The sequence below is a fragment of the Pseudophryne corroboree genome, chromosome 4 (genome assembly GCF_028390025.1).
Source record: "Pseudophryne corroboree isolate aPseCor3 chromosome 4, aPseCor3.hap2, whole genome shotgun sequence".
NCBI lineage: Eukaryota > Metazoa > Chordata > Amphibia > Anura > Myobatrachidae > Pseudophryne > Pseudophryne corroboree.
Genome location: NC_086447.1, coordinates 41,145,425 through 41,172,168, shown reverse-complemented (window position 1 = coordinate 41,172,168; position 26,744 = coordinate 41,145,425). Strand labels below are relative to the sequence as shown.

At 55.2% G+C, this 26,744-nt stretch overlaps 1 protein-coding gene across 24 annotated transcripts in view; it reads left to right on the top strand.

Annotated features, from left to right (window-relative positions):
- The window catches only part of OTOF (otoferlin), a 516,469-nt gene that overhangs the window by 370,194 nt on the left and 119,531 nt on the right, over positions 1–26,744 (top strand). For all 24 annotated transcript variants that reach the window (XM_063914989.1, XM_063914999.1, XM_063914996.1 and 21 more), the window contains one exon: positions 22,376–22,562. In XM_063914989.1, the coding sequence (XP_063771059.1) occupies positions 22,376–22,562 (187 nt within the window). The remainder of the gene's footprint in view (positions 1–22,375; positions 22,563–26,744) is intronic.

Below are 26,744 nucleotides of genomic sequence, written 5' to 3'. Positions count from 1 at the left end.
AGCCTCCGGCACAGTGATCGCTGTCCTTGGTGCTGACTCAGTCCCTGCACATCCCTTACTCCCTGTAATGGCCATTGTGTGTGTTACTGCCAGCTCTCAGCCTCCGGCACAGTGACCGCTGTCCTTGGTGCTGACTCAGTCCCTGCACATCCCTTACTCCCTGTAATGGCCATTGTGTGTGTTACTGCCAGCTCTCAGCCTCCGGCACAGTGACCGCTGTCCTTGGTGCTGACTCAGTCCCTGCTCATCCCATACTCCCTGTAATGGCCATTGTGTGTGTTACTGCCAGCTCTCAGCCTCCGGCACAGTGACCGCTGTCCTTGGTGCTGATTCAGTCCCTGCACATCCCTTACTCCCTGTAATGGCCATTGTGTGTGTTACTGCCAGCTCTCAGCCTCCGGCACAGTGACTGCTGTCCTTGGTGCTGACTCAGTCCCTGCACATCCCATACTCCCTGTAATGACCATTGTGTGTGTCACTGCCAGCTCTCAGCCTCCGGCACAGTGACCGCTGTCCTTGGTGCTGACTCAGTCCCTGCACATCCCATACTCCCTGTAATGACCATTGTGTGTGTTACTGCCAGCTCTCAGCCTCCGGCACAGTGACCGCTGTCCTTGGTGCTGACTCAGTCCCTGCACATCCCTTACTCCCTGTAATGGCCATTGTGTGTGTTACTGCCAGCTCTCAGCCTCCGGCACAGTGACCGCTGTCCTTGGTGCTGACTCAGTCCCTGCACATCTCATACTCCCTGTAATGGCCATTGTGTGTGTCACTGCCAGCTCTCAGCCTCCGACACAGTGACCGCTGTCCTTGGTGCTGACTCAGTCCCTACACATCCCTTACTCCCTGTAATGGCCACTGTGTGTGTTACTGCCAGTTCTCAGCCTCCGGCACAGTGACCGCTGTCCTTGGTGCTGACTCAGTCCCTGCTCATCCCATACTCCCTGTAATGGCCATTGTGTGTGTTACTGCCAGCTCTCAGCCTCCGACACAGTGACCGCTGTCCTTGGTGCTGACTCAGTCCCTGCACATCCCTTACTCCCTGTAATGGCCATTGTGTGTGTCACTGCCAGCTCTCAGCCTCCGGCACAGTGACCGCTGTCCTTGGTGCTGACTCAGTCCCTGCACATCCCTTACTCCCTGTAATGGCCATTGTGTGTGTTACTGCCAGCTCTCAGCCTCCAGCACAGTGGCCGCTGTCCTTGGTGCTGACTCAGTCCCTGCACATCCCTTACTCCCTGTAATGGCCACTGTGTGTGTTACTGCCAGCTCTCAGCCTCCGGCACAGTGACCGCTGTCCTTGGTGCTGACTCAGTCCCTGCACATCCCATTCCCCCTGTAATGGCCACTGTGTGTGTTACTGCCAGCTCTCAGCCTCCGGCACAGTGACCGCTGTCCTTGGTGCTGACTCAGTCCCTGCACATCCCTTACTCCCTGTAATGGCCACTGTGTGTGTTACTGCCAGCTCTCAGCCTCCGGCACAGTGACCGCTGTCCTTGGTGCTGACTCAGTCCCTGCACATCCCATACTCCCTGTAATGACCATTGTGTGTGTCACTGCCAGCTCTCAGCCTCCGGCACAGTGATCGCTGTCCTTGGTGCTGACTCAGTCCCTGCACATCCCATACTCCCTGTAATGGCCATTGTGTGTGTCACTGCCAGCTCTCATCCTCCGGCACAGTGACCGCTGTCCTTGGTGCTGACTCAGTCCCTGCACATCCCTTACTCCCTGTAATGGCCATTGTGTGTGTTACTGCTAGCTCTCAGCCTCCGGCACAGTGATCGCTGTCCTTGGTGCTGACTCAGTCCCTGCACATCCCATACTCCCTGTAATGGCCATTGTGTGTGTCACTGCCAGCTCTCATCCTCCGGCACAGTGACCGCTGTCCTTGGTGCTGACTCAGTCCCTGCACATCCCTTACTCCCTGTAATGGCCATTGTGTGTGTCACTGCCAGCTCTCAGCCTCCGGCACTGTGACCGCTGTCCTTGGTGCTGACTCAGTCCCTGCACATCCCTTACTCCCTGTAATGGCCATTGTGTGTGTTACTGCCAGCTCTCAGCCTCCGGCACAGTGACCGCTGTCCTTGGTGCTGACTCAGTCCCTGCACATCCCTTACTCCCTGTAATGGCCATTGTGTGTGTTACTGCCAGCTCTCAGCCTCCGGCACAGTGATCGCTGTCCTTGGTGCTGACTCAGTCCCTGCACATCCCATACTCCCTGTAATGGCCACTGTGTGTGTTACTGCCAGCTCTCAGCCTCCGGCACAGTGACCGCTGTCCTTGGTGCTGACTCAGTCCCTGCACATCCCATACTCCCTGTAATGGCCACTGTGTGTGTTACTGCCAGCTCTCAGCCTCCGGCACAGTGACCGCTGTCCTTGGTGCTGACTCAGTCCCTGCACATCCCTTACTCCCTGTAATGGCCACTGTGTGTGTTACTGCCAGCTCTCAGCCTCCGGCACAGTGACCGCTGTCCTTGGTGCTGACTCAGTCCCTGCACATCCCATACTCCCTGTAATGGCCACTGTGTGTGTTACTGCCAGCTCTCAGCCTCCGGCACAGTGACCGCTGTCCTTGGTGCTGACTCAGTCCCTGCACATCCCATACTCCCTGTAATGGCCATTGTGTGTGTTACTGCCAGCTCTCAGCCTCCGGCACAGTGACCGCTGTCCTTGGTGCTGACTCAGTCCCTGCACATCCCATACTCCCTGTAATGACCATTGTGTGTGTCACTGCCAGCTCTCAGCCTCCGGCACAGTGATCACTGTCCTTGGTGCTGACTCAGTCCCTGCACATCCCTTACTCCCTGTAATGGCCATTGTGTGTGTTACTGCCAGCTCTCAGCCTCCGACACAGTGACCGCTTTCCTTGGTGCTGACTCAGTCCCTGCACATCCCTTATTCCCTGTAATGGCCATTGTGTGTGTCACTGCCAGCTCTCAGCCTCCGGCACAGTGACCGCTGTCCTTGGTGCTGACTCAGTCCCTGCACATCCCATACTCCCTGTAATGGCCATTGTGTGTGTCACTGCCAGCTCTCAGCCTCCGGCACAGTGACCGCTGTCCTTGGTGCTGACTCAGTCCCTGCACATCCCTTACTCCCTGTAATGGCCACTGTGTGTGTTACTGCCAGCTCTCAGCCTCCGGCACAGTGACCGCTGTCCTTGGTGCTGACTCAGTCCCTGCACATCCCTTACTCCCTGTAATGGCCACTGTGTGTGTTACTGCCAGCTCTCAGCCTCCGGCACAGTGACCGCTGTCCTTGGTGCTGACTCAGTCCCTGCACATCCCATACTCCTTGTAATGGCCACTGTGTGTATTACTGCCAGCCCTCAGCCTCCGGCACAGTGACCGCTGTCCTTGGTGCTGACTCAGTCCCTGCACATCCCTTACTCCCTGTAATGGCCACTGTGTGTGTTACTGCCAGCTCTCAGCCTCCGACACAGTGACCGCTGTCCTTGGTGCTGACTCAGTCCCTGCACATCCCTTACTCCCTGTAATGGCCACTGTGTGTGTCACTGCCAGCTCTCAGCCTCCGGCACAGTGACAGCTGTCCTTGGTGCTGACTCAGTCCCTGCACATCCCTTACTCCATGTAATGGCCATTGTGTGTGTCACTGCCAGCTCTCAGCCTCCGGCACAGTGACCGCTGTCCTTGGTGCTGACTCAGTCCCTGCACATCCCTTACTCCCTGTAATGGCCATTGTGTGTGTCACTGCCAGCTCTCAGACTCCGGCACAGTGATCGCTGTCCTTGGTGCTGACTCAGTCCCTGCACATCCCATACTCCCTGTAATGGCCACTGTGTGTGTTACTGCCAGCTCTCAGCCTCCGGCACAGTGACCGCTGTCCTTGGTGCTGACTCAGTCCCTGCACATCCCTTACTCCCTGTAATGGCCACTGTGTGTGTTACTGCCAGCTCTCAGCCTCCGGCACAGTGACCGCTGTCCTTGGTGCTGACTCAGTCCCTGCACATCCCATACTCCCTGTAATGACCATTGTGTGTGTCACTGCCAGCTCTCAGCCTCCGGCACAGTGATCGCTGTCCTTGGTGCTGACTCAGTCCCTGCACATCCCATACTCCCTGTAATGGCCATTGTGTGTGTCACTGCCAGCTCTCATCCTCCGGCACAGTGACCGCTGTCCTTGGTGCTGACTCAGTCCCTGCACATCCCTTACTCCCTGTAATGGCCACTGTGTGTGTTACTGCCAGCTCTCAGCCTCCGGCACAGTGATCGCTGTCCTTGGTGCTGACTCAGTCCCTGCACATCCCATACTCCCTGTAATGGCCACTGTGTGTGTCACTGCCAGCTCTCATCCTCCGGCACAGTGACCGCTGTCCTTGGTGCTGACTCAGTCCCTGCACATCCCATACTCCCTGTAATGGCCATTGTGTGTGTCACTGCCAGCTCTCAGCCTCCGGCACAGTGACCGCTGTCCTTGGTGCTGACTTAGTCCCTGCACATCCCATACTCCCTGTAATGGCCATTGTGTGTGTCACTGCCAGCTCTCAGCCTCCGGCACAGTGACCGCTGTCCTTGGTGCTGACTCAGTCCCTGCACATCCCATACTCCCTGTAATGGCCACTGTGTGTGTTACTGCCAGCTCTCAGCCTCCGGCACAGTGACCGCTGTCCTTGGTGCTGACTCAGTCCCTGCACATCCCATACTCCCTGTAATGGCCACTGTGTGTGTTACTGCCAGCTCTCAGCCTCCGGCACAGTGACCGCTGTCCTTGGTGCTGACTCAGTCCCTGCACATCCCTTACTCCCTGTAATGGCCATTGTGTGTGTTACTGCCAGCTCTCAGCCTCCGGCACAGTGACCGCTGTCCTTGGTGCTGACTCAGTCCCTGCACATCCCATACTCCCTGTAATGGCCATTGTTTGTGTTACTGCCAGCTCTCAGCCTCCGACACAGTGACCGCTGTCCTTGGTGCTGACTCAGTCCCTGCACATCCCTTACTCCCTGTAATGGCCATTGTGTGTGTCACTGCCAGCTCTCAGCCTCCGGCACAGTGACCGCTGTCCTTGGTGCTGACTCAGTCCCTGCACATCCCATACTCCCTGTAATGGCCACTGTGTGTGTTACTGCCAGCTCTCAGCCTCCGGCACAGTGACCGCTGTCCTTGGTGCTGACTCAGTCCCTGCACATCCCATACTCCCTGTAATGGCCACTGTGTGTGTTACTGCCAGCTCTCAGCCTCCGGCACAGTGACCGCTGTCCTTGGTGCTGACTCAGTCCCTGCACATCCCATACTCCCTGTAATGGCCATTGTGTGTGTTACTGCCAGCTCTCAGCCTCCGGCACAGTGACCGCTGTCCTTGGTGCTGACTCAGTCCCTGCACATCCCATACTCCCTGTAATGACCATTGTGTGTGTCACTGCCAGCTCTCAGCCTCCGGCACAGTGATCGCTGTCCTTGGTGCTGACTCAGTCCCTGCACATCCCTTACTCCCTGTAATGGCCATTGTGTGTGTTACTGCCAGCTCTCAGCCTCCGACACAGTGACCGCTTTCCTTGGTGCTGACTCAGTCCCTGCACATCCCTTATTCCCTGTAATGGCCATTGTGTGTGTCACTGCCAGCTCTCAGCCTCCGGCACAGTGACCGCTGTCCTTGGTGCTGACTCAGTCCCTGCACATCCCATACTCCCTGTAATGGCCATTGTGTGTGTCACTGCCAGCTCTCAGCCTCCGGCACAGTGACCGCTGTCCTTGGTGCTGACTCAGTCCCTGCACATCCCTTACTCCCTGTAATGGCCACTGTGTGTGTTACTGCCAGCTCTCAGCCTCCGGCACAGTGACCGCTGTCCTTGGTGCTGACTCAGTCCCTGCACATCCCTTACTCCCTGTAATGGCCACTGTGTGTGTTACTGCCAGCTCTCAGCCTCCGGCACAGTGACCGCTGTCCTTGGTGCTGACTCAGTCCCTGCACATCCCATACTCCTTGTAATGGCCACTGTGTGTGTTACTGCCAGCTCTCAGCCTCCGGCACAGTGACCGCTGTCCTTGGTGCTGACTCAGTCCCTGCACATCCCATACTCCTTGTAATGGCCACTGTGTGTATTACTGCCAGCTCTCAGCCTCCGGCACAGTGACCGCTGTCCTTGGTGCTGACTCAGTCCCTGCACATCCCTTACTCCCTGTAATGGCCACTGTGTGTGTTACTGCCAGCTCTCAGCCTCCGGCACAGTGACCGCTGTCCTTGGTGCTGACTCAGTCCCTGCACATCCCTTACTCCCTGTAATGGCCATTGTGTGTGTCACTGCCAGCTCTCAGCCTCCGGCACAGTGACCGCTGTCCTTGGTGCTGACTCAGTCCCTGCACATCCCTTACTCCATGTAATGGCCATTGTGTGTGTCACTGCCAGCTCTCAGCCTCCGGCACAGTGACCGCTGTCCTTGGTGCTGACTCAGTCCCTGCACATCCCTTACTCCCTGTAATGGCCATTGTGTGTGTCACTGCCAGCTCTCAGACTCCGGCACAGTGATCGCTGTCCTTGGTGCTGACTCAGTCCCTGCACATCCCATACTCCCTGTAATGGCCACTGTGTGTGTTACTGCCAGCTCTCAGCCTCCGGCACAGTGACCGCTGTCCTTGGTGCTGACTCAGTCCCTGCACATCCCTTACTCCCTGTAATGGCCACTGTGTGTGTTACTGCCAGCTCTCAGCCTCCGGCACAGTGACCGCTGTCCTTGGTGCTGACTCAGTCCCTGCACATCCCATACTCCCTGTAATGACCATTGTGTGTGTCACTGCCAGCTCTCAGCCTCCGGCACAGTGATCGCTGTCCTTGGTGCTGACTCAGTCCCTGCACATCCCATACTCCCTGTAATGGCCATTGTGTGTGTCACTGCCAGCTCTCATCCTCCGGCACAGTGACCGCTGTCCTTGGTGCTGACTCAGTCCCTGCACATCCCTTACTCCCTGTAATGGCCACTGTGTGTGTTACTGCCAGCTCTCAGCCTCCGGCACAGTGATCGCTGTCCTTGGTGCTGACTCAGTCCCTGCACATCCCATACTCCCTGTAATGGCCATTGTGTGTGTCACTGCCAGCTCTCATCCTCCGGCACAGTGACCGCTGTCCTTGGTGCTGACTCAGTCCCTGCACATCCCATACTCCCTGTAATGGCCATTGTGTGTGTCACTGCCAGCTCTCAGCCTCCGGCACAGTGACCGCTGTCCTTGGTGCTGACTTAGTCCCTGCACATCCCATACTCCCTGTAATGGCCATTGTGTGTGTCACTGCCAGCTCTCAGCCTCCGGCACAGTGACCGCTGTCCTTGGTGCTGACTCAGTCCCTGCACATCCCATACTCCCTGTAATGGCCACTGTGTGTGTTACTGCCAGCTCTCAGCCTCCGGCACAGTGACCGCTGTCCTTGGTGCTGACTCAGTCCCTGCACATCCCTTACTCCCTGTAATGGCCATTGTGTGTGTTACTGCCAGCTCTCAGCCTCCGGCACAGTGACCGCTGTCCTTGGTGCTGACTCAGTCCCTGCACATCCCTTACTCCCTGTAATGGCCACTGTGTGTGTTACTGCCAGCTCTCAGCCTCCGGCACAGTGACCGCTGTCCTTGGTGCTGACTCAGTCCCTGCACATCCCATACTCCCTGTAATGGCCATTGTTTGTGTTACTGCCAGCTCTCAGCCTCCGACACAGTGACCGCTGTCCTTGGTGCTGACTCAGTCCCTGCACATCCCTTACTCCCTGTAATGGCCACTGTGTGTGTTACTGCCAGCTCTCAGCCTCCGGCACAGTGACCGCTGTCCTTGGTGCTGACTCAGTCCCTGCACATCCCATACTCCTTGTAATGGCCACTGTGTGTATTACTGCCAGCCCTCAGCCTCCGGCACAGTGACCGCTGTCCTTGGTGCTGACTCAGTCCCTGCACATCCCTTACTCCCTGTAATGGCCACTGTGTGTGTTACTGCCAGCTCTCAGCCTCCGACACAGTGACCGCTGTCCTTGGTGCTGACTCAGTCCCTGCACATCCCTTACTCCCTGTAATGGCCACTGTGTGTGTCACTGCCAGCTCTCAGCCTCCGGCACAGTGACAGCTGTCCTTGGTGCTGACTCAGTCCCTGCACATCCCTTACTCCATGTAATGGCCATTGTGTGTGTCACTGCCAGCTCTCAGCCTCCGGCACAGTGACCGCTGTCCTTGGTGCTGACTCAGTCCCTGCACATCCCTTACTCCCTGTAATGGCCATTGTGTGTGTCACTGCCAGCTCTCAGACTCCGGCACAGTGATCGCTGTCCTTGGTGCTGACTCAGTCCCTGCACATCCCATACTCCCTGTAATGGCCACTGTGTGTGTTACTGCCAGCTCTCAGCCTCCGGCACAGTGACCGCTGTCCTTGGTGCTGACTCAGTCCCTGCACATCCCTTACTCCCTGTAATGGCCACTGTGTGTGTTACTGCCAGCTCTCAGCCTCCGGCACAGTGACCGCTGTCCTTGGTGCTGACTCAGTCCCTGCACATCCCATACTCCCTGTAATGACCATTGTGTGTGTCACTGCCAGCTCTCAGCCTCCGGCACAGTGATCGCTGTCCTTGGTGCTGACTCAGTCCCTGCACATCCCATACTCCCTGTAATGGCCATTGTGTGTGTCACTGCCAGCTCTCATCCTCCGGCACAGTGACCGCTGTCCTTGGTGCTGACTCAGTCCCTGCACATCCCTTACTCCCTGTAATGGCCACTGTGTGTGTTACTGCCAGCTCTCAGCCTCCGGCACAGTGATCGCTGTCCTTGGTGCTGACTCAGTCCCTGCACATCCCATACTCCCTGTAATGGCCACTGTGTGTGTCACTGCCAGCTCTCATCCTCCGGCACAGTGACCGCTGTCCTTGGTGCTGACTCAGTCCCTGCACATCCCATACTCCCTGTAATGGCCATTGTGTGTGTCACTGCCAGCTCTCAGCCTCCGGCACAGTGACCGCTGTCCTTGGTGCTGACTTAGTCCCTGCACATCCCATACTCCCTGTAATGGCCATTGTGTGTGTCACTGCCAGCTCTCAGCCTCCGGCACAGTGACCGCTGTCCTTGGTGCTGACTCAGTCCCTGCACATCCCATACTCCCTGTAATGGCCACTGTGTGTGTTACTGCCAGCTCTCAGCCTCCGGCACAGTGACCGCTGTCCTTGGTGCTGACTCAGTCCCTGCACATCCCATACTCCCTGTAATGGCCACTGTGTGTGTTACTGCCAGCTCTCAGCCTCCGGCACAGTGACCGCTGTCCTTGGTGCTGACTCAGTCCCTGCACATCCCTTACTCCCTGTAATGGCCATTGTGTGTGTTACTGCCAGCTCTCAGCCTCCGGCACAGTGACCGCTGTCCTTGGTGCTGACTCAGTCCCTGCACATCCCATACTCCCTGTAATGGCCATTGTTTGTGTTACTGCCAGCTCTCAGCCTCCGACACAGTGACCGCTGTCCTTGGTGCTGACTCAGTCCCTGCACATCCCTTACTCCCTGTAATGGCCATTGTGTGTGTCACTGCCAGCTCTCAGCCTCCGGCACAGTGACCGCTGTCCTTGGTGCTGACTCAGTCCCTGCACATCCCATACTCCCTGTAATGGCCACTGTGTGTGTTACTGCCAGCTCTCAGCCTCCGGCACAGTGACCGCTGTCCTTGGTGCTGACTCAGTCCCTGCACATCCCATACTCCCTGTAATGGCCACTGTGTGTGTTACTGCCAGCTCTCAGCCTCCGGCACAGTGACCGCTGTCCTTGGTGCTGACTCAGTCCCTGCACATCCCATACTCCCTGTAATGGCCATTGTGTGTGTTACTGCCAGCTCTCAGCCTCCGGCACAGTGACCGCTGTCCTTGGTGCTGACTCAGTCCCTGCACATCCCATACTCCCTGTAATGACCATTGTGTGTGTCACTGCCAGCTCTCAGCCTCCGGCACAGTGATCGCTGTCCTTGGTGCTGACTCAGTCCCTGCACATCCCTTACTCCCTGTAATGGCCATTGTGTGTGTTACTGCCAGCTCTCAGCCTCCGACACAGTGACCGCTTTCCTTGGTGCTGACTCAGTCCCTGCACATCCCTTATTCCCTGTAATGGCCATTGTGTGTGTCACTGCCAGCTCTCAGCCTCCGGCACAGTGACCGCTGTCCTTGGTGCTGACTCAGTCCCTGCACATCCCATACTCCCTGTAATGGCCATTGTGTGTGTCACTGCCAGCTCTCAGCCTCCGGCACAGTGACCGCTGTCCTTGGTGCTGACTCAGTCCCTGCACATCCCTTACTCCCTGTAATGGCCACTGTGTGTGTTACTGCCAGCTCTCAGCCTCCGGCACAGTGACCGCTGTCCTTGGTGCTGACTCAGTCCCTGCACATCCCTTACTCCCTGTAATGGCCACTGTGTGTGTTACTGCCAGCTCTCAGCCTCCGGCACAGTGACCGCTGTCCTTGGTGCTGACTCAGTCCCTGCACATCCCATACTCCTTGTAATGGCCACTGTGTGTGTTACTGCCAGCTCTCAGCCTCCGGCACAGTGACCGCTGTCCTTGGTGCTGACTCAGTCCCTGCACATCCCATACTCCTTGTAATGGCCACTGTGTGTATTACTGCCAGCTCTCAGCCTCCGGCACAGTGACCGCTGTCCTTGGTGCTGACTCAGTCCCTGCACATCCCTTACTCCCTGTAATGGCCACTGTGTGTGTTACTGCCAGCTCTCAGCCTCCGGCACAGTGACCGCTGTCCTTGGTGCTGACTCAGTCCCTGCACATCCCTTACTCCCTGTAATGGCCATTGTGTGTGTCACTGCCAGCTCTCAGCCTCCGGCACAGTGACCGCTGTCCTTGGTGCTGACTCAGTCCCTGCACATCCCTTACTCCATGTAATGGCCATTGTGTGTGTCACTGCCAGCTCTCAGCCTCCGGCACAGTGACCGCTGTCCTTGGTGCTGACTCAGTCCCTGCACATCCCTTACTCCCTGTAATGGCCATTGTGTGTGTCACTGCCAGCTCTCAGACTCCGGCACAGTGATCGCTGTCCTTGGTGCTGACTCAGTCCCTGCACATCCCATACTCCCTGTAATGGCCACTGTGTGTGTTACTGCCAGCTCTCAGCCTCCGGCACAGTGACCGCTGTCCTTGGTGCTGACTCAGTCCCTGCACATCCCTTACTCCCTGTAATGGCCACTGTGTGTGTTACTGCCAGCTCTCAGCCTCCGGCACAGTGACCGCTGTCCTTGGTGCTGACTCAGTCCCTGCACATCCCATACTCCCTGTAATGACCATTGTGTGTGTCACTGCCAGCTCTCAGCCTCCGGCACAGTGATCGCTGTCCTTGGTGCTGACTCAGTCCCTGCACATCCCATACTCCCTGTAATGGCCATTGTGTGTGTCACTGCCAGCTCTCATCCTCCGGCACAGTGACCGCTGTCCTTGGTGCTGACTCAGTCCCTGCACATCCCTTACTCCCTGTAATGGCCACTGTGTGTGTTACTGCCAGCTCTCAGCCTCCGGCACAGTGATCGCTGTCCTTGGTGCTGACTCAGTCCCTGCACATCCCATACTCCCTGTAATGGCCATTGTGTGTGTCACTGCCAGCTCTCATCCTCCGGCACAGTGACCGCTGTCCTTGGTGCTGACTCAGTCCCTGCACATCCCATACTCCCTGTAATGGCCATTGTGTGTGTCACTGCCAGCTCTCAGCCTCCGGCACAGTGACCGCTGTCCTTGGTGCTGACTTAGTCCCTGCACATCCCATACTCCCTGTAATGGCCATTGTGTGTGTCACTGCCAGCTCTCAGCCTCCGGCACAGTGACCGCTGTCCTTGGTGCTGACTCAGTCCCTGCACATCCCATACTCCCTGTAATGGCCACTGTGTGTGTTACTGCCAGCTCTCAGCCTCCGGCACAGTGACCGCTGTCCTTGGTGCTGACTCAGTCCCTGCACATCCCTTACTCCCTGTAATGGCCATTGTGTGTGTTACTGCCAGCTCTCAGCCTCCGGCACAGTGACCGCTGTCCTTGGTGCTGACTCAGTCCCTGCACATCCCTTACTCCCTGTAATGGCCACTGTGTGTGTTACTGCCAGCTCTCAGCCTCCGGCACAGTGACCGCTGTCCTTGGTGCTGACTCAGTCCCTGCACATCCCATACTCCCTGTAATGGCCATTGTTTGTGTTACTGCCAGCTCTCAGCCTCCGACACAGTGACCGCTGTCCTTGGTGCTGACTCAGTCCCTGCACATCCCTTACTCCCTGTAATGGCCATTGTGTGTGTCACTGCCAGCTCTCAGCCTCCGGCACAGTGACCGCTGTCCTTGGTGCTGACTCAGTCCCTGCACATCCCATACTCCCTGTAATGGCCACTGTGTGTGTTACTGCCAGCTCTCAGCCTCCGGCACAGTGACCGCTGTCCTTGGTGCTGACTCAGTCCCTGCACATCCCTTACTCCCTGTAATGGCCATTGTGTGTGTTACTGCCAGCTCTCAGCCTCCGGCACAGTGACCGCTGTCCTTGGTGCTGACTCAGTCCCTGCACATCCCTTACTCCCTGTAATGGCCACTGTGTGTGTTACTGCCAGCTCTCAGCCTCCGGCACAGTGACCGCTGTCCTTGGTGCTGACTCAGTCCCTGCACATCCCATACTCCCTGTAATGGCCATTGTTTGTGTTACTGCCAGCTCTCAGCCTCCGACACAGTGACCGCTGTCCTTGGTGCTGACTCAGTCCCTGCACATCCCTTACTCCCTGTAATGGCCATTGTGTGTGTCACTGCCAGCTCTCAGCCTCCGGCACAGTGACCGCTGTCCTTGGTGCTGACTCAGTCCCTGCACATCCCATACTCCCTGTAATGGCCACTGTGTGTGTTACTGCCAGCTCTCAGCCTCCGGCACAGTGACCGCTGTCCTTGGTGCTGACTCAGTCCCTGCACATCCCATACTCCCTGTAATGGCCATTGTGTGTGTCACTGCCAGCTCTCAGCCTCCGGCACAGTGACCGCTGTCCTTGGTGCTGACTTAGTCCCTGCACATCCCATACTCCCTGTAATGGCCATTGTGTGTGTCACTGCCAGCTCTCAGCCTCCGGCACAGTGACCGCTGTCCTTGGTGCTGACTCAGTCCCTGCACATCCCATACTCCCTGTAATGGCCACTGTGTGTGTTACTGCCAGCTCTCAGCCTCCGGCACAGTGACCGCTGTCCTTGGTGCTGACTCAGTCCCTGCACATCCCTTACTCCCTGTAATGGCCATTGTGTGTGTTACTGCCAGCTCTCAGCCTCCGGCACAGTGACCGCTGTCCTTGGTGCTGACTCAGTCCCTGCACATCCCTTACTCCCTGTAATGGCCACTGTGTGTGTTACTGCCAGCTCTCAGCCTCCGGCACAGTGACCGCTGTCCTTGGTGCTGACTCAGTCCCTGCACATCCCATACTCCCTGTAATGGCCATTGTTTGTGTTACTGCCAGCTCTCAGCCTCCGACACAGTGACCGCTGTCCTTGGTGCTGACTCAGTCCCTGCACATCCCTTACTCCCTGTAATGGCCACTGTGTGTGTTACTGCCAGCTCTCAGCCTCCGGCACAGTGACCGCTGTCCTTGGTGCTGACTCAGTCCCTGCACATCCCATACTCCCTGTAATGGCCACTGTGTGTGTTACTGCCAGCTCTCAGCCTCCGGCACAGTGACCGCTGTCCTTGGTGCTGACTCAGTCCCTGCACATCCCATACTCCCTGTAATGGCCACTGTGTGTGTTACTGCCAGCTCTCAGCCTCCGGCACAGTGACCGCTGTCCTTGGTGCTGACTCAGTCCCTGCACATCCCATACTCCCTGTAATGGCCATTGTGTGTGTTACTGCCAGCTCTCAGCCTCCGGCACAGTGACCGCTGTCCTTGGTGCTGACTCAGTCCCTGCACATCCCATACTCCCTGTAATGACCATTGTGTGTGTCACTGCCAGCTCTCAGCCTCCGGCACAGTGATCGCTGTCCTTGGTGCTGACTCAGTCCCTGCACATCCCTTACTCCCTGTAATGGCCATTGTGTGTGTTACTGCCAGCTCTCAGCCTCCGACACAGTGACCGCTTTCCTTGGTGCTGACTCAGTCCCTGCACATCCCTTATTCCCTGTAATGGCCATTGTGTGTGTCACTGCCAGCTCTCAGCCTCCGGCACAGTGACCGCTGTCCTTGGTGCTGACTCAGTCCCTGCACATCCCATACTCCCTGTAATGGCCATTGTGTGTGTCACTGCCAGCTCTCAGCCTCCGGCACAGTGACCGCTGTCCTTGGTGCTGACTCAGTCCCTGCACATCCCTTACTCCCTGTAATGGCCACTGTGTGTGTTACTGCCAGCTCTCAGCCTCCGGCACAGTGACCGCTGTCCTTGGTGCTGACTCAGTCCCTGCACATCCCTTACTCCCTGTAATGGCCACTGTGTGTGTTACTGCCAGCTCTCAGCCTCCGGCACAGTGACCGCTGTCCTTGGTGCTGACTCAGTCCCTGCACATCCCATACTCCTTGTAATGGCCACTGTGTGTGTTACTGCCAGCTCTCAGCCTCCGGCACAGTGACCGCTGTCCTTGGTGCTGACTCAGTCCCTGCACATCCCATACTCCTTGTAATGGCCACTGTGTGTATTACTGCCAGCTCTCAGCCTCCGGCACAGTGACCGCTGTCCTTGGTGCTGACTCAGTCCCTGCACATCCCTTACTCCCTGTAATGGCCACTGTGTGTGTTACTGCCAGCTCTCAGCCTCCGACACAGTGACCGCTGTCCTTGGTGCTGACTCAGTCCCTGCACATCCCTTACCCCCTGTAATGGCCATTGTGTGTGTCACTGCCAGCTCTCAGCCTCCGGCACAGTGACCGCTGTCCTTGGTGCTGACTCAGTCCCTGCACATCCCTTACTCCATGTAATGGCCATTGTGTGTGTCACTGCCAGCTCTCAGCCTCCGGCACAGTGACCGCTGTCCTTGGTGCTGACTCAGTCCCTGCACATCCCTTACTCCCTGTAATGGCCATTGTGTGTGTCACTGCCAGCTCTCAGACTCCGGCACAGTGATCGCTGTCCTTGGTGCTGACTCAGTCCCTGCACATCCCATACTCCCTGTAATGGCCACTGTGTGTGTTACTGCCAGCTCTCAGCCTCCGGCACAGTGACCGCTGTCCTTGGTGCTGACTCAGTCCCTGCACATCCCTTACTCCCTGTAATGGCCACTGTGTGTGTTACTGCCAGCTCTCAGCCTCCGGCACAGTGACCGCTGTCCTTGGTGCTGACTCAGTCCCTGCACATCCCATACTCCCTGTAATGACCATTGTGTGTGTCACTGCCAGCTCTCAGCCTCCGGCACAGTGATCGCTGTCCTTGGTGCTGACTCAGTCCCTGCACATCCCATACTCCCTGTAATGGCCATTGTGTGTGTCACTGCCAGCTCTCATCCTCCGGCACAGTGACCGCTGTCCTTGTTGCTGACTCAGTCCCTGCACATCCCTTACTCCCTGTAATGGCCACTGTGTGTGTTACTGCCAGCTCTCAGCCTCCGGCACAGTGATCGCTGTCCTTGGTGCTGACTCAGTCCCTGCACATCCCATACTCCCTGTAATGGCCATTGTGTGTGTCACTGCCAGCTCTCATCCTCCGGCACAGTGACCGCTGTCCTTGGTGCTGACTCAGTCCCTGCACATCCCATACTCCCTGTAATGGCCATTGTGTGTGTCACTGCCAGCTCTCAGCCTCCGGCACAGTGACCGCTGTCCTTGGTGCTGACTTAGTCCCTGCACATCCCATACTCCCTGTAATGGCCATTGTGTGTGTCACTGCCAGCTCTCAGCCTCCGGCACAGTGACCGCTGTCCTTGGTGCTGACTCAGTCCCTGCACATCCCATACTCCCTGTAATGGCCACTGTGTGTGTTACTGCCAGCTCTCAGCCTCCGGCACAGTGACCGCTGTCCTTGGTGCTGACTCAGTCCCTGCACATCCCTTACTCCCTGTAATGGCCATTGTGTGTGTTACTGCCAGCTCTCAGCCTCCGGCACAGTGACCGCTGTCCTTGGTGCTGACTCAGTCCCTGCACATCCCTTACTCCCTGTAATGGCCACTGTGTGTGTTACTGCCAGCTCTCAGCCTCCGGCACAGTGACCGCTGTCCTTGGTGCTGACTCAGTCCCTGCACATCCCATACTCCCTGTAATGGCCATTGTTTGTGTTACTGCCAGCTCTCAGCCTCCGACACAGTGACCGCTGTCCTTGGTGCTGACTCAGTCCCTGCACATCCCTTACTCCCTGTAATGGCCATTGTGTGTGTCACTGCCAGCTCTCAGCCTCCGGCACAGTGACCGCTGTCCTTGGTGCTGACTCAGTCCCTGCACATCCCATACTCCCTGTAATGGCCACTGTGTGTGTTACTGCCAGCTCTCAGCCTCCGGCACAGTGACCGCTGTCCTTGGTGCTGACTCAGTCCCTGCACATCCCATACTCCCTGTAATGGCCATTGTGTGTGTTACTGCCAGCTCTCAGCCTCCGGCACAGTGACCGCTGTCCTTGGTGCTGACTCAGTCCCTGCACATCCCTTACTCCCTGTAATGGCCATTGTGTGTGTCACTGCCAGCTCTCAGCCTCCGGCACAGTGACCGCTGTCCTTGGTGCTGACTCAGTCCCTGCACATCCCATACTCCCTGTAATGGCCACTGTGTGTGTTACTGCCAGCTCTCAGCCTCCGGCACAGTGACCGCTGTCCTTGGTGCTGACTCAGTCCCTGCACATCCCATACTCCCTGTAATGGCCATTGTGTGTGTTACTGCCAGCTCTCAGCCTCCGGCACAGTGACCGCTGTCCTTGGTGCTGACTCAGTCCCTGCACATCCCTTACTCCCTGTAATGGCCACTGTGTGTGTTACTGCCAGCTCTCAGCCTCCGGCACAGTGACCGCTGTCCTTGGTGCTGGCTCAGTCCCTGCACATCCCTTACTCCCTGTAATGGCCATTGTGTGTGTCACTGCCAGCTCTCAGCCTCCGGCACAGTGACCGCTGTCCTTGGTGCTGACTCAGTCCCTGCACATCCCTTACTCCCTGTAATGGCTATTGTGTGTGTTACTGCCAGCTCTCAGCCTCCGGCACAGTGACCGCTGTCCTTGGTGCTGACTCAGTCCCTGCACATCCCATACCCCCTGTAATGGCCATGGGCCCTCATTCCGAGTTGATTGCTCGCTAGCTACTTTTAGCAGCCGTGTAAACGAATAGTCGCCGCCCACCGGGGAGTGTATTTTCGCTGTGCAGGAGTATGAACGCCCGTGCAGCAGAGCACCTGCAAACACATTTTGTGCAGAACAAGACCAGCCCTGTAATTACTAATTCTGTGCGATGATTGCTGCGACAAGTGACGCGTTAATGACGTCAGATACCCGCCCAACAAACGCCCGGCCAAGCCTGCGTTTTTCCAAACATTCCCAGAAAATGGTCAGTTGCCACCCAGAAACTCCCACTTCCTGTCAATCTCCTTGCGATCAGATGTGCGACTGAAAGCGTCGCTGGAACCTGTGCAAAACCACAATGCTCTTTGTACCCGTATGCCACGCAATGGTGCATACGCATGCGCAGTTTAGCCATTTTTTAAAATGATTGCTACTCAGCGAACAATGGGGGTCATTCCGAGTTGATCGTAGCTGTGCTCAGTTTAGCACAGCTATGATCAGTGCTGGCCCTCCCCCCGCAGAAGCGCTGATGCCTTTACACTTCAAGAGTAGCTTCCGGCCAGCGCAGCTTTAGCGTGCTGGCCGGGAGCTACTCGTCGCTCCCCGTCCCGCAGCGGCTGCGTTTGACATCGCGCAGCCGCTGCGGCCTGCCCCGCCCTTCCCCCCCAACAGTCTGGCCACACCTGGGTTGGCCGGACTGCTCCCCCTCCCGCCCAGTGACCATCTCTGTCTCAGCGTCAGCGGCAATCGCTAGGCAACTACGGCTGCCAAGGGCCGGCGCACTGCGGTGTTGGCGCATGTGAAGTTCCGACCCGAACGCTGCGCTGTGACAAACTGCAGTGAGCAATCGGGTCGGAATGACCCCCAATGGCAGCAAGCGATCAACTCGGAATGAGGGCCATTGTGTGAGTCACTGCCAGCTCTCAGTCTCCTGCACAGTGATCACTGTCCTTGGTGCTGAATCAGTCCCTGCACATCCCTTACACCCTGGAATGGCCATGGGTGGTCATTCCGAGTTGTTCGCTCGGTAATTTTCTTCGCATCGCAGCGATTTTCCGCTAACTGCGCATGAGCAATGTTCGCACTGCGACTGCGCCAAGTAAATTTGCTATGCAGTTAGGTATTTTACTCACAACATTTCGAGGTTTTTTCTTCGTTCTGGTGATCGGAGTGTGATTGACAGGAAGTGGGTGTTTCTGGGCGGAAACTGGCCGTTTTATGGGTGTGTGCGAAAAAACGCTACCGTTTTTGGGAAAAACGCGAGAGTGGCTGGAGAAACGGAGGAGTGTCTGGGGCGAACGCTGGGTGTGTTTGTGATGTCAAACCAGGAACGACAAGCACTGAACTGATCGCACTGGAAGAGTAAGTCTCGAGCTACTCAGAAACTGCACAGAGAAGTCTTTTCGCAATATTGCAAATCTTTCATTCGCAATTTTGATAAGCTAAGATTCACTCCCAGTAGGCGGCGGCTTAGCGTGTGCAAAGATGCTAAAAGCAGCTTGCGAGCGAACAACTCGGAATGAGGGCCATTGTGCGAGTTCCTGCCAGCTTCAGCCACAGATGAGTGATTATGATCTTGCAGAGAGAATTTGTTTGCAAAGTGATTGACAGTCAGGGACCGTTTGTGGAAGATGATGGGAAGTGGGGCCAAAATTTACAAAGCTGCTGGTGGGCATCTCAACACATTTCCAGGCGGCAGCAGCATTAGCATATTTTCACACATTAGCTGCATACAAATTCACACCTGTGATGGCATTAGGGTACATCTCTGAATCAGGCCCCTGTATCGCTGATACTGTGCTGTACTGAGAGCTGGCAGTGTCATCAGCGATTAAGTCTTCCTACACATTACACTTTATTGCCAGGCAATCATTAAGTAGCAGACAGGAATGTTCCCTGGGATCGCTGTGTGGGCTGTTCCACTGTGTCTCGCTGTATCTCGCTCCGACCAGTCCTGTAAAGGTGTCCTGAATTTCTTGGATGTACTAAACATGTTATATAGAGCTCAGCAGGTTATAGGCACAATGTAACTGGGAAATACTCTGCTTGGCAAAAATAAAGGACACAAATAGTAAATATATTACACAAGTGATATTACAGGGGAAACTGAAGAACACATAGGTGGTCATTCCAAGTTGATCACTCGCTAGCAGTCTTTAGCAGCCGTGCAAACGCTATACCGCCGCCCACTGGGAGTGTATTTTAGCTTAGCAGAAGTGCGAACGAAAGGATCGCAGAGCGGCGACAAAGTTTTTTTGTGCAGTTTCAGAGTAGCTCAAAACCTACTCAGCGCTTTCGATCACTTCACACTGTTCAGTTCCTGTTTTGATGTCACAAACACGCCCTGCGTTCGGCAAGCCACGCCTGCGTTTTTCCTGGCATGCCTGCGTTTTTCCGAACACTCCCTGAAAACAGTCAGTTAACACCCAGAAACGCCCCCTTCCTGTCAATCACTCTGCGGTCAGCACTGCGACAGAAAAGCATCGCTAGACCCTGTGTGAAACTACAACATTAGTTGTAATAGTACGTCGTGCGTGCGCATTGCACTGCACGCGCAGAAGTGCTGTTTTTTGCCTCAACGCTGCACTGCGAACAAATGCAGTTAGCGATCAACTTGGAATGACCCCCAAAGATCTGTGTAAAAGCACAGAAGACACACATTATAGTATGTTCAAATGGTATAAAATGAGTTTATCTCACATATAAAAATATACATACAGTAATTGAGTATATAGGAACAAGTCAATGTTTACAGTCATGTGTCTGTCAGTATCTGTTCTGCAATCGGCACTATACAATAAGCCCCTGCTCCCGCGATCACCAATCCCTGGGTCGGTGCTTGCAAATTACAGGAGATCCTAAAGCTATTAATACACAGAGATGAAAGCTGTTTATGCCGCACATCTGGGAGCCCCGGCCGCTCTCACAGGCTCCGTCAGGGATTTCAAGACAGGAGAAAAATGTCATCTCTGATTGTAGAGTTGGCCAAATTGGCAACGCGTGTTTGGATTCTGACAGACAGGGAATAAGGAAAAGCTTGCAGACTTTCCCAGTACATACAAATACAAGCAATAGAAAAAGATGCAGTTGCCAGGATATTAACACTTTGGTTTCTTTATAAATGTGTGAAAATTTATGATTCCTAAATGGACAGCAAATATAATACTGATATTTAATTTGTGACATCTCTACAGGAAAGGATCCTTTATATCTAGCTGGCTGTTAGCAGAATGTTAGGAATGGCCTCATCCCGCAACTAGAATCTAGTACCTGCTGCTGTCTGTATACAGTGGAAGGGGACGCTGTCCACAGGAAGGGGTGCAGATGACATACTGTATGACATAACTAATTCTATACTTCAGCCTTGTGTCATATAGATGTGTGTTTTATAGAGGGTGAGTGCTACCATTAGCGAGTCTCAGTTCTGAATACAAATAATAGTTCCCAGGATCTCCAGTAATGCCCCAGAAATGTGTGCATATGTCACAACCTACAGATGGGTCCACATTTATCTTGACTTCTTTGCTGCGCCTAGTCACACCATGGTTTATTAACATAAGCCTTTCATCTGTTGTTCTCAGCTGCAATACAATACAGAGAGAACAATACATCAGGAGATATGGGGTGGTCATTCCGAGTTGATCGCTAGCTGCCGTTTTTTGCAGCGCAGCGATCAGGCTAAAAATCTGCATTTCTGCGCATGCGTATGCCCCGCAATGCGCACGTGCGACGTCCGGGTACAAAGGCATTTGTTGTTTTGCACAGGTTTTAGCGCAGTTTTCAGTCGCACTGACGGCCGCAAGAAGATTGACAGGAAGGGGGCGTTTCTGGGTGTCAACTGACCGTTTTCAGGGAGTGTTTGCAAAAATGCATGCGTGTCTGAAAAAATGCAGGCGTAGCTGGGCGTTCGCTGGGCGGGTGTATGACGTCAAATCAGGACACGAATAGGCTGAAGTGATCGCAAGCGCTGAGTAGGTTCAGAGCTACTCTGAGACTGTACAAACTGTTTTTGCATAGCTCGGCTGCACATACGTTCGCACTTCTGCTAAGCTAAAATACACTCCCCAGAGGGCGGCGGCATAGCGTTTGCACAGCTGCTAAAACTAGCTAGCGAGCGATCAACTCAGAATGACCCCCTAAGTCATTACAGCAGGGGATTAAGCCAGACTGCCCAGTCTCAGTTCATCCTATTAAAGGCCAAGATAAACATGGATCCATCTGTATAACTGCACAAAACATGGCACCTGTGTCTCAATTCACGCATTCTTTCTGCGCAACCATAGTCGATTATCCAAGTATCTGTGGGCCTAATTCAGACCTGATCGCTGTTCTGCGAAATTGAACAACGGCCGATCATCGAACAACTGCGCATGCATACGAATCGTAATGCTGAGGCACGATGCCAAACTGCAAAAAATCCCTGCGTCTTTTTTGATCGCTAGACGAACGCAGGTTGATTGACAGGAAGCGGACATTTGGGGGTGGTAACTGTCCGTTTTCTGGGAGTGTCAGGAAAAACGTAGGCGTTCCCAAGCGTTTTCATGGTGGGTGTGTGACGTCAGCTCCGGCCCCGATCAGCCTGTTTGTATCACACTGTAGGAGTAAGTCCTGGGCTACGCACAGACTGGAAAAATAATTAGATGGTGAGTGAGTTGCGAACGGATTTGCAGCTGGTCGGCGCTTGAAAAGTTTTTCGCACGACGTACGCAGACTTGCACGGGACGGATTTTCACTCTGGCCAAGTGGGGACTATTTTTGATCGCAGACCTCTGCAAATTCGCAGAGGTGCGATCAGGTCTGAATTAGGGCCCTGTGACCGCCGCTGCGTATATGTCCGGCGTTGCTTGGATCTGCAAAGCCGCCAATGGGCTTCTCAGTAGGTGTCTGTGTCATGTGCATATTTTCGCACATTCGCTGCGCATGGGATCTCAGCGCCATACAGTGACTGGGAGGTGGGTATTCAGACGTGCGGAGATGTAGTGTCTTATGGGCATAACATATCAGAGATGTTTAATCACAAACACTGAAGGCCATACTTAGGCGGAGAATTGGCATCTAGCAGGAGGTTGTGGCAGTTTGTCTGAAGATGCCCAAAGCGGACGCACATCTCATACAGAAGCACTTTGTACGGTGTGTATAAAGTTAGGACACCACCAGATGCCACCTGTGAGCTGCTATATAACTGCAGCTCCCCCAGACATGGGTCCAGTCTCATTACCTGCTCCTTCTCTCTCCAGGAACCTGCTCCTTCCAGATGGCGTGCCGCCGGAGCGCCAGTGGGCTCGCTTCTACGTCAAGATCTTCCGCGCTGAGGGCTTACCCAGGATGAACACCAGCATTATGGCCAATGTAAAGAAAGCCCTTATAGGGGAAAACAAGGACTTGGTGGATCCCTATGTCCAAGTGAGCTTCGCTGGACAGAAGGTAAACAAAAAATTCATCCGCACAACTAAATGTAAAGTAGAGCGCCTTATAGAGGAGGTACTCAGAGGCGGGAGGTGTAGAGAATTGTGACTTTCCTTATTACCAGTTACTTATACAGCACCAGCATATTCTGCTGCACTTCACAACTGGGAACACAACAAGTAACAAAATAATACCTCTTGAGGTTCTACAGTCTATATAGGCACAGGATATGCATTGGAGTTTGGTTGCATATTTCTGGATATATTTCATTCATTTTAAGGACACTGAAGACACAGACCAGTTATGACCACTAAAACTTAACAAAAAACAGAGCCAAAGGGATGAGCACCAGAGGTTGGTTGCAGGTATCTGGGGTCCTGGTGCTGGGGATGTGCACTAGAGATTGGTTCCAGGTATCTGGGGTCCTGGAGCTGGGGATGTGCACTAGAGGTTGGTTGCAGGTATCTGGGGTCCTGGTGCTGGGGATGTGCACTAGAGATTGGTTCCAGGTATCTGGGGTCCTGGTGCTGGGGATGTGCACTAGAGGTTGGTTGCAGGTATTGGGGTCCTGGTGCTGGGGATGTGCACTAGAGGTGGGTTGCAGGTATTGGGGTCCTGGTGCTGGGGATGTGCACTAGAGGTTGGTTGCATGTATCTGGGGTCCTGGTGCTGGGGATGTGCACTAGAGGTTGGTTGCAGGTATCTGGGGTCCTGGTGCTGGGGATGTGCACTAGAGGTTGGTTGCAGGTATCTGGGGTCCTGGTGCTGGGGATGTGCGCTAGAGGTTGGTTGCAGGTATCTGAGGTTCTGGTGCTGGGGATGTGCACTAGAGGTGGGTTGCAGGTATCTGGGGTCCTAGTGCTGGGGATGTGCACTAGAGGTTGGTTGCAGGTATCTGAGGTCCTGGTGCTGGGGATGAGCACCAGAGGTTGGTTGCAGGTATCTGGGGTCCTGGTGCTGGGGATGTGCGCTAGAGGTTGGTTGCAGGTATCTGAGGTTCTGGTGCTGGGGATGTGCACTAGAGGTGGGTTGCAGGTATCTGGGGTCCTAGTGCTGGGGATGTGCACTAGAGGTTGGTTGCAGGTATCTGAGGTCCTGGTGCTGGGGATGAGCACCAGAGGTTGGTTGCAGGTATCTGGGGTCCTGGTGCTGGGGATGTGCGCTAGAGGTTGGTTGCAGGTATCTGAGGTTCTGGTGCTGGGGATGTGCACTAGAGGTGGGTTGCAGGTATCTGGGGTCCTAGTGCTGGGGATGTGCACTAGAGGTTGGTTGCAGGTATCTGAGGTCCTGGTGCTGGGGATGAGCACCAGAGGTTGGTTGCAGGTATCTGGGGTCCTGGTGCTGGGGATGTGCACTAGAGGTTGGTTGCAGGTATCTGGGGTCCTGGTGCTGGGGATGTGCACTAGAGGTTGGTTGCAGGTATCTGGTGTCCTGGTGCTGGGGATGTGCACTAGAGGTTGGTTGCAGGTATCTGGGGTCCTGGTGCTGGGGATGTGCACTAGAGGTTGGTTGCAGGTACTGTATCTGAGGTCCTGGTGCTGGGGATGTGCACTAGAGGTTGGTTGCAGGTACTGTATCTCAGGTCCTGGTGCTGGGGATGTGCACTAGAGGTGGGTTGCAGGTATCTGGGGTCCTAATGCTGGGGATGTGCACTAGAGGTTGGTTGCAGGCATCTGAGGTCCTGGTGCTGGGGATGAGCACCAGAGGTTGGTTGCAGGTATCTGGGGTCCTGGTGCTGGGGATGTGCGCTAGAGGTTGGTTGCAGGTATTTGAGGTTCTGGTGCTGGGGATGTGCACTAGAGGTGGGTTGCAGGTATCTGGGGTCCTAGTGCTGGGGATGTGCACTAGAGGTTGGTTGCAGGTATCTGAGGTCCTGGTGCTGGGGATGAGCACCAGAGGTTGGTTGCAGGTATCTGGGGTCCTGGTGCTGGGGATGTGCACTAGAGGTTGGTTGCAGGTATCTGGGGTCCTGGTGCTGGGGATGTGCACTAGAGGTTGGTTGCAGGTATCTGGTGTCCTGGTGCTGGGGATGTGCACTAGAGGTTGGTTGCAGGTATCTGGGGTCCTGGTGCTGGGGATGTGCACTAGAGGTTGGTTGCAGGTACTGTATCTGAGGTCCTGGTGCTGGGGATGTGCACTAGAGGTTGGTTGCAGGTATCTGGGGTCCTGGTGCTGGGGATGTGCACTAGAGGTGGGTTGCAGGTATCTGGGGTCCTGGTGCTGGGGATGTGCACTAGAGGTTGGTTGCAGGTATCTGGGGTCCTGGTGCTGGGGATGTGCACTAGAGGTGGGTTGCAGGTATCTGTGGTCCTGGTGCTGGGGATGTGCACTAGAGGTTGGTTGCAGGTACTGTATCTCAGGTCCTGGTGCTGGGGATGTGCACTAGAGGTGGGTTGCAGGTATCTGGGGTCCTAGTGCTGGGGATGTGCACTAGAGGTTGGTTGCAGGTATCTGAGGTCCTGGTGCTGGGGATGTGCACTAGAGGTTGGTTGCAGGTATCTGGGGTCCTGGTGCTGGGGATGTGCACTAGAGGTGGGTTGCAGGTATCTGGGGTCCTGGTGCTGGGGATGTGCACTAGAGGTTGGTTGCAGGTATCTGGGGTCCTGGTGCTGGGGATGTGCACTAGAGGTTGGTTGCAGGTATATGAGGTCCTGTTGCTGGGGATGTGCACTAGAGGTTGGTTGCAGGTATCTGGGGTCCTGGTGCTGGGGATGTGCACTAGAGGTTGGTTGCAGGTATCTGGGGTCCTGGTGCTGGGGATGTGCACTAGAGGTTGGTTGCAGGTATCTGAGGTCCTGGTGCTGGGGATGTGCACTACAGGTTGGTTGCAGGTATCTGGGGTCCTGGTGCTGGGGATGTGCACTAGAGGTTGGTTGCAGGTATCTGAGGTCCTGGTGCTGGGGATGTGCACTATTATTATTATTATTATTACATTTTATTTATAAGGCGCCACATGTGTTTCGCAGCGCCGTACAAAGGACAGTACAGGGGACAAAACATTGCATTACAGTAAATAAATAACAGAAATAGAGTACAGGTCACAGAGCACCACACATTCTCAAGACATAATACAGCTAAGATGTAAGTATTGAGGGAGTGATCATCGTACTACTAGAGGCTGGTGGCCATAGATGGAGATGAGCCTTTACTAGCAGGATAAAGATGGTCGTTGAGTAGGGGAGAGCTGTGAGTGAAATGTGTTGAGACGAGGGCTTAGATAACAAGAGGAAAGAGGGCCCTGCTCTGAAGAGCTAACAATCTAATGGGGAGGGGCGACAGACAGATGACAAGAGGTGCAGGCAAGTGGGAGGTAGCCTGATGGCAGTATGCAAGCAAAGCTGAGATGTTCACGGCATGAGGCAGGAGGGTGGAGGCGCGGCTTCAGCACTGGGTTATGCATCGGGAGGGTATGCGTTGATGAATAGGTGGGTTTTTAGTGCCCGTTTGAAGCTTTGCAAGGTTGGGGAGAGTAATGGAGCGGGGGAGTGCGTTCCACTGAAGGGGTGCAGCACGGGCAAAATCCTGTACTCGTGCATGGGAAGCAGTGACCAGGGCGGTGGAGAGGCGACGGTATCTGAGGTCCTGGTGCTGGGGATGTGCACTAGAGGTTGGTTGCAGGTGCTGTATCTGAGGTCCTGGTGCTGGGGATGTGTGCTAGAGGTTGGTTCCAGGTATCTGGGGTCCTGGTGCTGGGGATGTGCACTAGGGGTGGGTTGCAGGTATCTGGGGTCATGGTGCTGGGGATGTGCACTAAAGGTTGGTTGCAGGTATCTGCGGTCCTGGTGCTGGGGATGTGCACTAGAGGTTGGTCGCAGGTATCTGAGGTCCTGGTGCTGGGGATGTGCACTAGAGGTTAGTTGCAGGTATCTGAGGTCCTGGTGCTGGGGATGTGCACTAGAGGTTGGTTGCAGGTACTGTATCTGAGGTCCTGGTGCTGGGGATGTGCACTAGAGGTTGGTTGCAGGTACTGTATCTCAGGTCCTGGTGCTGGGGATGTGCACTAGAGGTGGGTTGCAGGTATCTGGGGTCCTAGTGCTGGGGATGTGCACTAGAGGTTGGTTGCAGGCATCTGAGGTCCTGGTGCTGGGGATGAGCACCAGAGGTTGGTTGCAGGTATCTGGGGTCCTGGTGCTGGGGATGTGCGCTAGAGGTTGGTTGCAGGTATTTGAGGTTCTGGTGCTGGGGATGTGCACTAGAGGT